Source organism: Thalassophryne amazonica, unplaced genomic scaffold (genome assembly GCF_902500255.1).
Source record: "Thalassophryne amazonica unplaced genomic scaffold, fThaAma1.1, whole genome shotgun sequence".
NCBI lineage: Eukaryota > Metazoa > Chordata > Actinopteri > Batrachoidiformes > Batrachoididae > Thalassophryne > Thalassophryne amazonica.
The window spans coordinates 341,808-357,494 of NW_022986244.1; the positions used below are offsets into that span (position 1 = coordinate 341,808).

General features: G+C 40.2%; 1 protein-coding gene across 2 annotated transcripts in view; it reads left to right on the top strand.

Annotated features, from left to right (window-relative positions):
* lrch3 (leucine-rich repeats and calponin homology (CH) domain containing 3) overlaps window positions 1–15,687 on the top strand; it is a 129,276-nt gene that overhangs the window by 72,491 nt on the left and 41,098 nt on the right. For both annotated transcript variants that reach the window (XM_034165316.1, XM_034165317.1), the window contains exon 14: window positions 11,855–11,908. In XM_034165316.1, coding sequence (XP_034021207.1) covers window positions 11,855–11,908 — 54 coding nt within the window. The remainder of the gene's footprint in view (window positions 1–11,854; window positions 11,909–15,687) is intronic.

Genomic DNA, 15,687 nt, shown 5'->3' on the forward strand with positions numbered 1-15,687 from the left:
ATCAGTATTACAACAAACAGAACAAACGTCAGTGTAATAACACGGACATCACATCAGTATTACAACAAACAGAACAAACGTCAGTGTAATAACACGGACATCACATCAGTATTACAACAAACAGAACAAACGTCAGTGTAATAACACGGACATCACATCAGTATTACAACAAACAGAACAAACGTCAGTGTAATAACACGGACATCACATCAGTATTACAACAAACAGAACAAACGTCAGTGTAATAACACGGACATAACAGACATCAGTGTAATAACACGGACATGACAAACAGTGTAATAACAGACATCAGTGTAATAACACGGACATGACAAACAGTGTAATAACAAACATCAGTGTAATAACACGGACATGACAAACAGTGTAATAACAAACATCAGTGTAATAACACGGACATCACATCATCAGTATAACAACAAACAGAACAAACATCAGTGTGATAACACGGACATAACAGACATCACTGTAACAACACGGACATGACAAACAGTGTAATAACAGACAGTGTAGTAACACGGACATCACATCAGTATTACAACAAACAGAACAAACAGTGTAGTAACACGGACATCACATCAGTATTACAACAAACAGAACAAACAGTGTAATAACACGGACATCACATCAGTATTACAACAAACAGAACAAACAGTGTAATAACACGGACATCACATCAGTATTACAACAAACAGAACAAACAGTGTAATAACACGGACATCACATCAGTATTACAACAAACAGAACAAACGTCAGTGTAATAACACGGACATCACATCAGTATTACAACAAACAGAACAAACGTCAGTGTAATAACACGGACATCACATCAGTATTACAACAAACAGAACAAACGTCAGTGTAATAACACGGACATCACATCAGTATTACAACAAACAGAACAAACGTCAGTGTAATAACACGGACATCACATCAGTATTACAACAAACAGAACAAACGTCAGTGTAATAACACGGACATCACATCAGTATTACAACAAACAGAACAAACGTCAGTGTAATAACACGGACATGACAAACATCACTGTAATAATACGGACATAACAGACAGTGTAATAACAAACATCAGTATAATAACAGGGACATAACAGACATCACTGTAATAACAAACATCACTGTAATAACACGGACATGACAAACAGTGTAATAACAAACATCACTGTAATAACACTGACATGACAAACAGTGTAATAACACGGACATGACAAACAGTGTAATAACAGACATCAGTGTAATAACACGGACCTGACAAACAGTGTAATAACAGACATCAGTGTAATAACATGGACCTGACAAACAGTGTAATAACAGACATCAGTGTAATAACACGGACATCACATCATCAGTATAACAAGAAACAGAACAAACATCCGTGTAATAACACGGACATAACAAACATCACTGTAATAATACGGACATAACAGGCATCACTGTAATAACACAGACATGACAAACAGTGTAATAACAAACATCACTGTAATAACATGGGCATGACAAACTGTAATAACACTGTAATAACACGGACATGACAGTGTAATAACAAACATCACTGTAATAACACGGACATGACAGACAGTGTAATAACAAACATCACTGTAATAACACGGACATGACAGACAGTGTAATAACAAACATCACCGTAATAACACGGACATGACAGACAGTGTAATAACAAACATCACCGTAATAACACGGACATGACAGACAGTGTAATAACAAACATCACCGTAATAACACGGACATGACAGACAGTGTAATAACAAACATCACCGTAATAACACGGACATGACAGACAGTGTAATAACAAACATCACCGTAATAACACGGACATGACAGACAGTGTAATAACAAACATCACCGTAATAACACGGACATGACAGACAGTGTAATAACAAACATCACCGTAATAACACGGACATGACAGACAGTGTAATAACAAACATCACCGTAATAACACGGACATGACAGACAGTGTAATAACAAACATCACCGTAATAACACGGACATGACAGACAGTGTAATAACAAACATCACCGTAATAACACGGACATGACAGACAGTGTAATAACAAACATCACCGTAATAACACGGACATGACAGACAGTGTAATAACAAACATCACCGTAATAACACGGACATGACAGACAGTGTAATAACAAACATCACCGTAATAACACGGACATGACAGACAGTGTAAAAACAAACATCACCGTAATAACACGGACATGACAGACAGTGTAATAACAAACATCACCGTAATAACACGGACATGACAGACAGTGTAATAACAAACATCACCGTAATAACACGGACATGACAGACAGTGTAATAACAAACGTCAGTGTAATAACACGGACATGACAGACAGTGTAATAACAAACGTCAGTGTAATAACACGGACATGACAGACAGTGTAATAACAAACGTCAGTGTAATAACACGGACATCACATCAGTATTACGACAGACAGTGTAATAACAAACGTCAGTGTAATAACACGGACATCACATCAGTATTACGACAAACAGAACAAACGTCAGTGTAATAACACGGACATCACATCAGTATTACGACAAACAGAACAAACGTCAGTGTAATAACACGGACATCACATCAGTATTACAACAAACAGAACAAACGTCAGTGTAATAACACGGACATCACATCAGTATTACAACAAACAGAACAAACGTCAGTGTAATAACACGGACATCACATCAGTATTACAACAAACAGAACAAACGTCAGTGTAATAACACGGACATCACATCAGTATTACAACAAACAGAACAAACGTCAGTGTAATAACACGGACATCACATCAGTATTACAACAAACAGAACAAACGTCAGTGTAATAACACGGACATCACATCAGTATTACAACAAACAGAACAAACGTCAGTGTAATAACACGGACATCACATCAGTATTACAACAAACAGAACAAACGTCAGTGTAATAACACGGACATAACAGACATCAGTGTAATAACAGACATCAGTGTAATAACACGGACATAACAGACATCAGTGTAATAACACGGACATGACAAACAGTGTAATAACAAACATCAGTGTAATAACACGGACATGACAAACAGTGTAATAACAAACATCAGTGTAATAACACGGACATCACATCATCAGTATAACAACAAACAGAACAAACATCAGTGTGATAACACGGACATAACAGACATCACTGTAACAACACGGACATGACAAACAGTGTAATAACAGACAGTGTAGTAACACGGACATCACATCAGTATTACAACAAACAGAACAAACAGTGTAATAACACGGACATCACATCAGTATTACAACAAACAGAACAAACAGTGTAATAACACGGACATCACATCAGTATTACAACAAACAGAACAAACAGTGTAATAACACGGACATCACATCAGTATTACAACAAACAGAACAAACAGTGTAATAACACGGACATCACATCAGTATTACAACAAACAGAACAAACGTCAGTGTAATAACACGGACATCACATCAGTATTACAACAAACGGAACAAACGTCAGTGTAATAACACGGACATCACATCAGTATTACAACAAACGGAACAAACGTCAGTGTAATAACACGGACATCACATCAGTATTACAACAAACGGAACAAACGTCAGTGTAATAACACGGACATCACATCAGTATTACAACAAACGGAACAAACGTCAGTGTAATAACACGGACATCACATCAGTATTACAACAAACAGAACAAACGTCAGTGTAATAACACGGACATGACAAACATCACTGTAATAATACGGACATAACAGACAGTGTAATAACAAACATCAGTATAATAACAGGGACATAACAGACATCACTGTAATAACAAACATCACTGTAATAACACGGACATGACAAACAGTGTAATAACAAACATCACTGTAATAACACTGACATGACAAACAGTGTAATAACACGGACATGACAAACAGTGTAATAACAGACATCAGTGTAATAACACGGACATGACAAACAGTGTAATAACAGACATCAGTGTAATAACACGGACCTGACAAACAGTGTAATAACAGACATCAGTGTAATAACATGGACCTGACAAACAGTGTAATAACAGACATCAGTGTAATAACACGGACATCACATCATCAGTATAACAAGAAACAGAACAAACATCCGTGTAATAACACGGACATAACAAACATCACTGTAATAATACGGACATAACAGACAGTGTAATAACAAACATCAGTATAATAACAGGGACATAACAGACATCACTATAATAACAAACATCAGTGTAGTATCACGGACATCACATCATCAGTATCAATCAATCAATCAATCAATTTTTTTATATTGCGCCAAATCACAACAAACAGTTGCCCCAAGGCGCTTTATATTGTAAGGCAAGGCCAAACGTAAAACCCCAACGGTCAAAACGACCCCCTGTGAGCAAGCACTTGGCTACAGTGGGAAGGAAAAACTCCCTTTTAACAGGAAGAAACCTCCAGCAGAACCAGGCTCAGGGAGGGACAGTCTTCTGCTGGGACTGGTTGGGGCTGAGGGAGAGAACCAGGAAAAAGACATGCTGTGGAGGGGAGCAGAGATCGATCACTAATGATTAAATGCAGAGTGGTGCATACAGAGCAAAAAGAGAAAGAAACAGTGCATCATGGGAACCCCCCAGCAGTCTACGTCTATAGCAGCATAACTAAGGGATGGTTCAGGGTCACCTGATCCAGCAGTACACAGAATCTGATCATCAGTACAACCCCAACAGTACACACCACAACCCCCAACAGTACACACAACAACCCCCAACAATACACACAACAACCCCCAACAATACACACCACAACCCCCAACAGTACACACAACAACCCCCAACAATACACACCACAACCCCACCAATACACACAACCAACAATACACACAACAACCAACAATACACACAACAACCAACAATACACACAACAACCAACAATACACACAACCAACAATACACACAACAACCACCAATACACACAACCAACAATACACACAACAACCAACAATACACACAACCAACAATACACACCACAACCCCACCAATACACACAACAACCATCGATCACTAATGATTAAATGCAGAGTGGTGCATACAGAGCAAAAGGAGAAAGAAACAGTGCATCATGGGAACCCCCCAGCAGTCTACGTCTATAGCAGCATAACTAAGGGATGGTTCAGGGTCACCTGATCCAGCCCTAACTATAAGCTTTAGCAAAAAGGAAAGTTTTAAGCCTAATCTTAAAAGTAGAGAGGGTGTCTGTCTCCCTGATCTGAATTGGGAGCTGGTTCCACAGGAGAGGAGCCTGAAAGCTGAACGCTCTGCCTCCCATTCTTCTCTTACAAACCCTAGGAACTACAAGTAAGCCTGCAGTCTGAGAGCGAAGCGCTCTATTGGGGTGATATGGTACTACGAGGTCCCTAAGATAAGATGGGACCTGATTATTCAAAACCTTATAAGTAAGAAGAATAATTTTAAATTCTATTCTAGAATTAACAGGAAGCCAATGAAGAGAGGCCAATATGGGTGAGATATGCTCTCTCCTTCTAGTCTTCGTCAGTACTCTAGCTGCAGCATTTTGAATTAACTGAAGGCTTTTTAGGGAACTTTTAGGACAACCTGATAATAATGAATTACAATAGTCCAGCCTAGAGGAAATAAATGCATGAATTAGTTTTTCAGCATCACTCTGAGACAAGACCTTTCTGATTTTAGAGATATTGCGTAAATGCAAAAAAGCAGTCCTACATATTTGTTTAATATGCGCTTTGAATGACATATCCTGATCAAAAATGACTCCAAGATTTCTCACAGTATTACTAGAGGTCAGGGTAATGCCATCCAGAGTAAGGATCTGGTTAGACACCATGTTTCTAAGATTTGTGGGGCCAAGTACAAGAACTTCAGTTTTATCTGAGTTTAAAAGCAGGAAATTAGAGGTCATCCATGTCCTTATGTCTGTAAGACAATCCTGCAGTTTAACTAATTGGTGTGTGTCCTCTGGCTTCATGGATAGATAAAGCTGGGTATCATCTGCGTAACAATGAAAATTTAAGCAATGCTGTCTAATAATACTGCCTAAGGGAAACATGTATAAAGTGAATAAAATTGGTCCTAGCACAGAACCTTGTGGAACTCCATAATTAACTTTAGTCTGTGTAAAGTATAACAACAGAACAAACATCACTGTAATAACAAACATCAGTGTGATAACACGGACATCACATCATCAGTATAACAACAAACAGAACAAACAGTGTGATAACACGGACATCACATCATCAGTATAACAACAAACAGAACAAACATCAGTGTGATAACATGGAAATAACAGACATCGCTATAATAACGCGGTCAGAAGACATCAGTGTAATAAGAAACATTGGTGTAATAACATGGACATCACATCATCAGCATAAGAACAAACAGAACAAACATCAGTGTGATAACATTGACATGACAAACATCAGTGTAATAACATGGAAATAACAGACGCGGACATAAGACATAACGCGGACATAAGACATCAGTGTAATAACAAACAGTGTAATAACATGTACATCACATCATCAGCATAAGAACAAACATTAGTGTGATAACACGGACATGACAAACATCAGTGTGATCACACGGACATGACAAACATCAGTGTAATAACAAACATCACTGTAATAACACAGACTAACAGACATCAGTGTAATAACAAACATCACTGTAATAACAAAGACTAACAGACATCAGTGTAATAAACATCACTGTAATAACACGGACATAACAGACATCACTGTAATAACAAACATCACTGTAATAACACGGACATGACAAACAGTGTAATAACAAACATCACTGTAATAACACGGACATGACAAACAGTGTAATAACAAACGTCACTGTAATAACACGGACATGACAAACAGTGTAATAACAAACGTCAGTGTAATAACACGGACATGACAAACAGTGTAATAACAAACATCACTGTAATAACACGGACATGACAGTGTCATAACAGACATCAGTGTAATAACACGGACATCACATCAGTATTACAGCAAACAGAACAAACGTCAGTGTAATAACGATCATCACTGTAATAACACGGACGTAACGAATATCGTCAGTGTCATAACACAGACAAAGATCATCAGTATAATAATACAGACATAACAATCATCAATATAATAATACAGACATAACAATCATCAGTATAGTATACGGACATAACAAGCGTAAACATGATACATAAACACAACATAAACATGAGTATAAAAATACAGACATAACAAACACCAGTCTAATAAAACAGACGTAACAAACATTGTCAGTGTAATAACACAGACATAACACACATAGTCAGTATAATAACATACAAAAGTTTTGGGTGCCTTCAGCTTCTTCCCTGCTGGATGGGGGCAGGATGTGGTCATCAGTTTGGTTACTCATGACATCTTGGTTATAAAAGCCTGAGTCAGTACAGCAAAACCCTAATCTGTCATTGTATAAATCAGGTATTCACACTCACTGCACAAAAGCAAAAGTCGTAATACATTTGTGTATTTTTTCCATGTAATAAACAGTAGATAACAGATTTTGTATAATCGATTTTTACTCACATCGGATACAATGTCCTATCCAACCGCAATGCATTTTCATTAAATGCATGTACCTGACAGCAGTCTGGACGCACCCAGTAACAAAGGTACGAAATTAAAGTTCAGCACTGACACACTGATTTGAGGAAAGTGGATGCTGTGTTTCCATGATTACAAGCCCGGCCTTTTTTTTTTTTTTTAACTGTGCTCAGGCACGGGACCTGCAGTCTGACGTGCACCTGTTAAATCTGACACTGCAAAGTGCTGTGGTTTGTCACTTTTACATTTTCACTCCTTCCTCTTCATTTTGATCATGGATCAAATCGGTGGTGGGCACAGCTAACCAAAAAGTTAGCTTCCATAACTGGTAATCAGCTAACTGAAAAGTTATCTTTTTTTAATGCTAAACCGATAAACTGCCTAAAAACTTATCTAAAACTTATCTAAAGAGTTTAAATTTTGCCTCCCATGCACTCTCAGCTACTAGGAAGCTGATTTTGAGTTTAAACACCAATAAAGCTTCTGATAGAACCAACGGTGTAAGAAAGCTGTAAGCTGCTGTAGGAAAACATCATTTACCCTGACAGGATACAGTGGTCCTGCGATGAGGCAGAGGTCTTGAAACGGAAAGCAGGTTTGAATTATGGTTTTGCTTTATAAATAAAATTATTCCGGATAGAATAACTACATTAATGTAAACTCTTAAAATGTACAAAGTGATATATAACACATCTGTTAAATTTAAAATAATGCACTCATTCTGAAGATTTGAATATTAACACACAGATGCCCAAAGGGATTATGGGTAACTAAGCCTCCGCTCATACTGATTGGTTGATTCATTCATTCTATGTAAAAACTAACACAAGTGAATCATTGTAACGTGTTGGTGTTTAAAAATAAATGTGCTTTTGTAAAATGTCATTTTTGTTCATTTGTATATAAAAAAAAAGGAAAGAAATTTTCAAGATCCCGCTAGACAGCACCTAAGCGCACGCCTGATGACATCACAACTCTATCCGGTTAAAGAGACAAGGTTTCTTTCAGTAACAAGAACTGTCAAAAAACTTTCTCATGTGTGGTTGGAGTTGTGTGGTGATAGGAATCGCGTTTGAATGCTTGAATAACGATGTCAGTCACACAAAGAAATCAAATAATAGTGAAAACATGTTCAGTGCTTCAATCATTTGCTCCGTGAGGCGTCATAACATCAATCAATCAATCAATTCAATCAATTTCATTTATATAGCGCCAAATCACAACAAACAGTTGCCCCAAGGCGCTTTAACATCTGATTGGTTAGCGGCTCGGTGCGGTGTCATAAATGGTAAATGGACTGCATTTATATAGCGCTTTTCCATCTGCATCAGACGCTCAAAGCGCTTTACAATTATGCCTCACATTCACCCCGATGTCAGGGTGCTGCCATACAAGGCGCTACTACACTACACACCGGGAGCAATAGGGGATTAAAGACCTTGCCCAAGGGCCCTTAGTGATTTTCCAGTCAGGCGGGGATTTGAACCCAGAATCTTCTGGTCTCAAGCCCAACACCTTAACCACTAGATCATCACCTCCCCTATGGTCTAACACATTGATCATAACACATCAATCAGTTGCCCCGTGAGGCGTCATAACATCCGATCGGTTAGCGGCTCGGTGCGGTGTCATAACACATCAATCAGTTGCTCCGTGAGGCGTCATAACATCCGATCATTTAGCGGCTCAGTGCTGTGTCATAATGCATCGATTAGTCGCTCCGTGAGGCGTCATAACATCCAATCGGTTAGCGGCTCGGTGCTGTGTCATAACACATCAATCAGTCGCTCCGTGAGGCGTCGTAACATCCGATCGTTTAGCGGCTCAGTGCTGTGTCATAATGCATCGATTAGTCGCTCCGTGAGGCGTCATAACATCCAATCGGTTAGCGGCTCGGTGCTGTGTCATAACACATCAATCAGTCGCTCCGTGAGGCGTCGTAACATCCGATCGTTTAGCGGCTCGGTGCTGTGTCATAACAGATCAATCAGTTGCTCCGTGAGGCGTAATAACATCTGATCGGTTAGCTGACACCACACACTGTACAACTAAATCTGTCAGATGTATGATTTGTGTAGTCTCTCAGGTTTTGGAAACCTACAGATAATTTTAAAATCCTGCGGTCGACAACACTGATGTAACCGGTCAGACTTTTCGGCTTTTGGAAAAGCAACCTGGGCTTCTTCCCGCATTTTTACATAAAGCAAACACAGTAACGTCTATAAACCCAGAGAATATATTCATGAGAGTTTTAGGCACAATATACAAAGAGTTTAATGCTGTTGTCTGTGTGGAGCCTGATCAGAGCGTCTCAAATGCATTTCTCCTGTTGTGAACTTTTACCCATAATGCACTGTGCACACACCACATCCACACTAAAACCTTCAAAATTAGTGCATTACTTTAAAACTAAAACATATATCTGATATTTTCACTTTATAAAACTTCAGACGTGACATTAATTTAAATGACTTGTCTGAAATTAGTTTGGTTAAAATTTTAATTTTAACCATAAGTTAAAACTGTATGCCTCTGGATGACTTGGGTGATATTGCCAGTGAATCAGTATGGGGTCAGAAGAAATGAGTTTGTTTCTTTTCTATGACCAGTTCTCCTTTGCCTGCAGAGGATAGAGCAGGTTCTTCTGGGACCAGCTCTTCTCTGTTTGTAGAGGATAGAACTGCGCATCTACTACATTTGCAAAAATGTTCGCGGTCTAACAATTATCAGACCAAAACCTATCGAAAGATAATTGGTTGCGATGACAGCTTTCAAAGTTATCTGATAAGCTCATCCGATAATGAAAACATTATCTTCGATAATTAGCGGATTAGCGGAACTGTGCCCACCACTGGATCCAATACGTTTGGCAGAAAAGTCCACAAATATGACCAACTTCACAACAGGGGAAAAAGACATTCAAATGATCTGAATTTCATGGAGGAAATTGTACACCTGACCTTTGAGTTGGAGGTTGATGAAAGAAGAGGTCATTGAGGGACAAATTAATCCAGAAAAAGCATAACCCAGAAAAATTGCATAAAGACGCGACAGAGAACTTTAAAAGGGTCATGCACCCGGCATGACCACAAATTTACAGATCTGCAGAAGCATAAATCAGGCTTCAGGATTTTAAGGTACCACTCCACAGCGGACTTAAAAAATAGAGGGACTTGACCAGATGTAATCTTTTTCATACACATAACGTCCGGTGCTTATTTAAGGCAGGCGTTTATTAGAATTTGTGTAGACAGCTGTAAATAAAGTGAATGAGCACACCTCCTAAACATAAGGATCAGTCATTTGCCGTTCATGCAATGTGGAAGTTGCCATCCAGTATGGCTGCATGACCACATATCAGTCAGAGAGGAAGAACATCGCCCCCTCCTGGATGTAATGAAGACAGTTTCGTGTTTCTCTCAGGTGATCGAGCGAGCTCTGAAGTGTGGATTCCCACACATTCCTGTACAAAACCACAGCACCCTCTGCTGGTCATAATTAAGAGATGGTCTCTGCCTTCATGCTGCACACTCACAGTTGACCGGCCATTAGGTCTACTCACTGATTGGACAGCTGAGTCCCGTGGTTTGTGGCTCCACACAGGTTCAGCCCTGTGCTGTGGTGCCTCCTGTTCCGCCAGTCACTAGCTGTCTTTGGTATTTGGTCTCACTGCAGAATTCTTCAGTACTGGCAAATGACTTTATGTCACATGTTAGTTGATGAGACAAAAATGAAACATGACCAGGTGTGTCACTGCTGAAGACCCCGGTGCCCGGACCAGACCACAGGGACTGCAGTTCTGCCTGGGTGGCTCCTTGTTAAGCTCAGTGCACCGTGCAGGACCAGTACGTGCTTTCAAACCTTGTCTGGGTGGGACAGTGCCCCCTGCTGGTGAAGCATCAACTCTGCTTTGGATAAATATTCAAAACCTGCTCTGTGGTTTTATAGTCAGTCTGCGGTCATCACACAGCTTAACGCAAATGATTTATTCTGTTAGACGAAGCCTTTAGTCCTGCCCCTTCTGTGTTTACACCACGCCCCTCAGTCCACAGTGTCTGTTCAGTGTCATATCCTGTGTGTGGTGTGTGTGTGTGTGTGTGTGTGTGTGTGTGTGTGTGTGTGTGTGTGTGTGTGTGTTCAGAATGTCTACCCATCCAGACGCTCCACCCACACAGATGACTCCGCCCTCTTCTTGGTAAGCCATGACACCATCCCAAGCCCTCCCTCCCTTTGTAAAGCTGTAAGCTGACTGGCTCAGCTTTGTAAATGGTGAAGAACCATCACATGTTCAGTTTGAATGTTTGTGAACATTTTAAAATCTCTTATCCTGCTGAACAGAATTTGGGGGGGTGACCTTTCATCACTCCACTCTACCTCCCTAACCAGCCATGTCTGTGTGTGTGCTGTGTTGACCTTCTGCTCTCAGAAAACAAAAGCCAAAGTTACATCTGTCTTCCCCCCCCACCCCCCAAAATGGAATGTCCATTTCCATTTAGGTTTTTATTTTACCAGCTGCTTTCATCAGAGGGAAGACATTTAATAAGCACAGACATGTCTGAAGTGTCTTCAAAGCTAATGGTGTGATGTCTTCTGCTCCTGGTGCTGGCTGAGGTCATAGGATTGGGTACACGTTGGTTAAAAACTGTATCAATAAAGTTGTGAGATTGAATGAGGAAGGATGTGTATGAGGACAGTGTGACGGCGTTGAAGTGTACAGGAGGAATGACGGATGCATTCAAGGTGGAGCTGGGATTCCATAAAGGATTGAGTCTGCATGTAAACTAAGGTGTTGTCAACATGGAACTTTCCTTATGCGATCTTTTACTTGGTTGTTTCAGCAAGTGTTTGTAAACATGGCGCCTTTCCAAGAAATATCTCCGTACACAGAAAATGTTTGAACCGCTAGAAAACACTATAATACATATGCCAGGCTTGTATGTGGCATTGTAACGCTTCCACAAATGCGGAGGAGATGACATGGAGCGTGTGCGTAGCTGGTGTAAGGACCTGATCAGTAAAGCAGCACATTGAGTCAGTCTTTTAATATGACCTCTTAGGTGGATTCATCATCACAACTGAAGTCCTTGTTTTGGAAGATGATGTCTGGAAATACTTTAATACCTTATTGTGGAAATTACTTGTAAGGAAATTTTTAAAGAGTCCCTCAGTGTTTGTCTGCTCCGAGTGCATTTCTCAGCCTGAACCAGAGGAAGCCGGCGCTTTGTCCCACTAACAAGAAGAAAAAATAATTATTTTAAAAGCTGAATGTCCTTTCTGCAGTTTTTTTTTTTATTCGTGTCACAGCACTTCATTTTTTCAAGTAGTGTTCACCACAACCATCTGTCATCAGCACATGATGAAAATAAATCCCATTAATGATCCACCAAGACAAAACAAAAAATTGTTAAATGTTACAGACATCATCAGCAGGTCGTTGATTATGAGCCACTGAGGTTAGGGAAGTGTGTGTGTGTGTGGGGGGGGGGGGGGGGGCTGTGACATTTTTTTCAGAAAAGTTCCATTTTGGCTGTACACATGCAACCTCAGATCTGCTGTTTTCAGGTTATCCACTGTGGGACCCATTTTCAATAAGTAGCGTTTTTGGGCCCTGAAAATTCTGGCACCATGTGGATGAAATACCAATATGATTCAAAACATTTGTGTGTCGGCCTGACCCCTGTCTCTGTGTGGACAGTGTCCCATGTCATGTGACCGTGATAACAAGCACGTGGGTTAATGTTGAGGTGAAATGAGCTGATGTTTTTGAGGTGATTCCCTCAGCTAATGCTCTGCGCTCTGTCCTCTTTTGCTTCTTGTCTTTTTTTCCGGTTGTTGTGTTGTTTTTCTCACTTTGTGTGTTTTGTCAGTGTGTTTTGGTCTTTGAGATTGACACTAACACAAACACAAGAAAGAGACGACCCGGTGCGCACACACAGGTGATGCACACCACCATGCACTCATCAAAATGTGCATAGATGAAGCCACGCCCCGTGTTCCATGTGAGGCAGTCGGGAAGACAGAGCCGTCAACCCTTTAACGGGTAGCGTGCTCTGCCTCTTTGCTGCAGCCACATCTTAACTGATCATCTTGACATCACACAGTAATCTTTATGATGCACATGATGACATCATCAGCTGTGCTGCTTTTGCGCTCAGAGAACTGGCCTGCTGTGAGGAAGGTTGTTGGTTTACATCCTGGCAGGGGTTGGTCTCACCCAGCAGTAAGTAGAACCTGGCCGCTTCCTGAGGTGGTGAGCACCATCTGCTGTAGCTTGTCATGCAGTGGTGCAGCGTAACAGTGCTTGGCATGCAGCCGCAGTGCTGTGGAACTGTGTTCAGTCTGTCACACAGTGTCACTTAAGCCCCTTTCACTCCGGGCCAACGTAGAGTTGCATAATCCGGCATACTGACTACGGCGAGCTCATGGAGCCCTGTGCCGAGCTCATAGAGCCATGTGCTGATTTTTAAATTTTTTTTCAATTTATTTTCATTTATATAGCGCCAAATCACAACAGAGTTGCCTCAAGGTGCTTCACACAAGTAAGGTCTAACCTTACTAACCCCCAGAGCAACAGTGGTAAGGAAAAAACTCCATCTGAGGAAGAATCTTCAAGCAGACCAGACTCAAAGGGGTGACCCTCTGCTTGGGCCATTATACTGACACAAAGTACAGAACAATTCACAAAACAAATATACAGGAAATGCTGTTGGTGCACAGGACAGGAGGGTCTTCAGCAGGTGGCACCATCATGTCGAGTGTAGTTTTGAGCACTGAGTTTAAACTATCCACAAGACTGTCTACTGATTGGGTATTTGTCAAATGTGAAGCTAAGACATCAGGCAGTCTAGCTTCGAGTTCAGTTTTAGTTGAGGAGTTGATGCATCGCCGTAATGATATACAACCCCTGGCAAAAATGATGGAATCACCGGCTTCGGAGGATGTTCATTCAGTTGTTTAATTTTGTAGAAAAAAAGCAGATCACAGACATGACACAAAACTAAAGTCATTTTAAATGGCAACTTTATGGCTTTAAGAAACACTATAAGAAATCAGGAAAAAAACTGTGGCAGTCAGTAACGGTTACGTTTTTAGACCAAGCAGAGGGAAACAAATATGGAATCACTCAATTCTGAGGAATAAATTATGGAATCATGAAAAACAAAAGAACGCTCCAACACATCACTAGTATTTTGTTGCACCACCTCTGGCTTTTATAACAGCTTGCAGTCTCTGAGGCATGGACTTAATGAGTGACAAACAGTACTCTTCATCAATCTGGCTCCAACTTTCTCTGATTGCTGTTGCCAGATCAGCTCTGCAGGTTGGAGCCTTGTCATGGACCATTTTCTTCAACTTCCACCAAAGATTTTCAATTGGATTAAGATCTGGACTATTTGCAGGCCATGACATTGACCCTATGTGTCTTTTTGCAAGGAATGTTTTCACAGTTTTTGCTCTATGGCAAGATGCATTATCATCTTGAAAAATGATTTCATCATCCCCAAACATCCTTTCAATTGATGGGATAAGAAAAGTGTCCAAAATATCAACCATCTCCCCAGTGCCTTTACCTGACATGCAGCCCCATATCATCAATGACTGTGGAAATTTACATGTTCTCTTCAGGCAGTCATCTTTATAAATCTCATTGGAACGGCACCAAACAAAAGTTCCAGCATCATCACCTTGCCCAATGCAGATTCGAGATTCATCACTGAATATGACTTTCATCCAGTCATCCACAGTCCACGATTGCTTTTCCTTAGCCCATTGTAACCTTGTTTTTTTCCTGTTTACGTGTTAATGGTGGCTTTCGTTAGCTTTTCTGTATGTAAATCCCATTTCCTTCAGGCGGTTTCTTACAGTTCCGTCACAGACATTGACTCCAGTTTCCTCCCATTCATTCCTCATTTGTTTTGTTGTGCATTTTTGATTTTTGAGACACATTGCTTTAAGTTTTCTGTCTTGACGCTT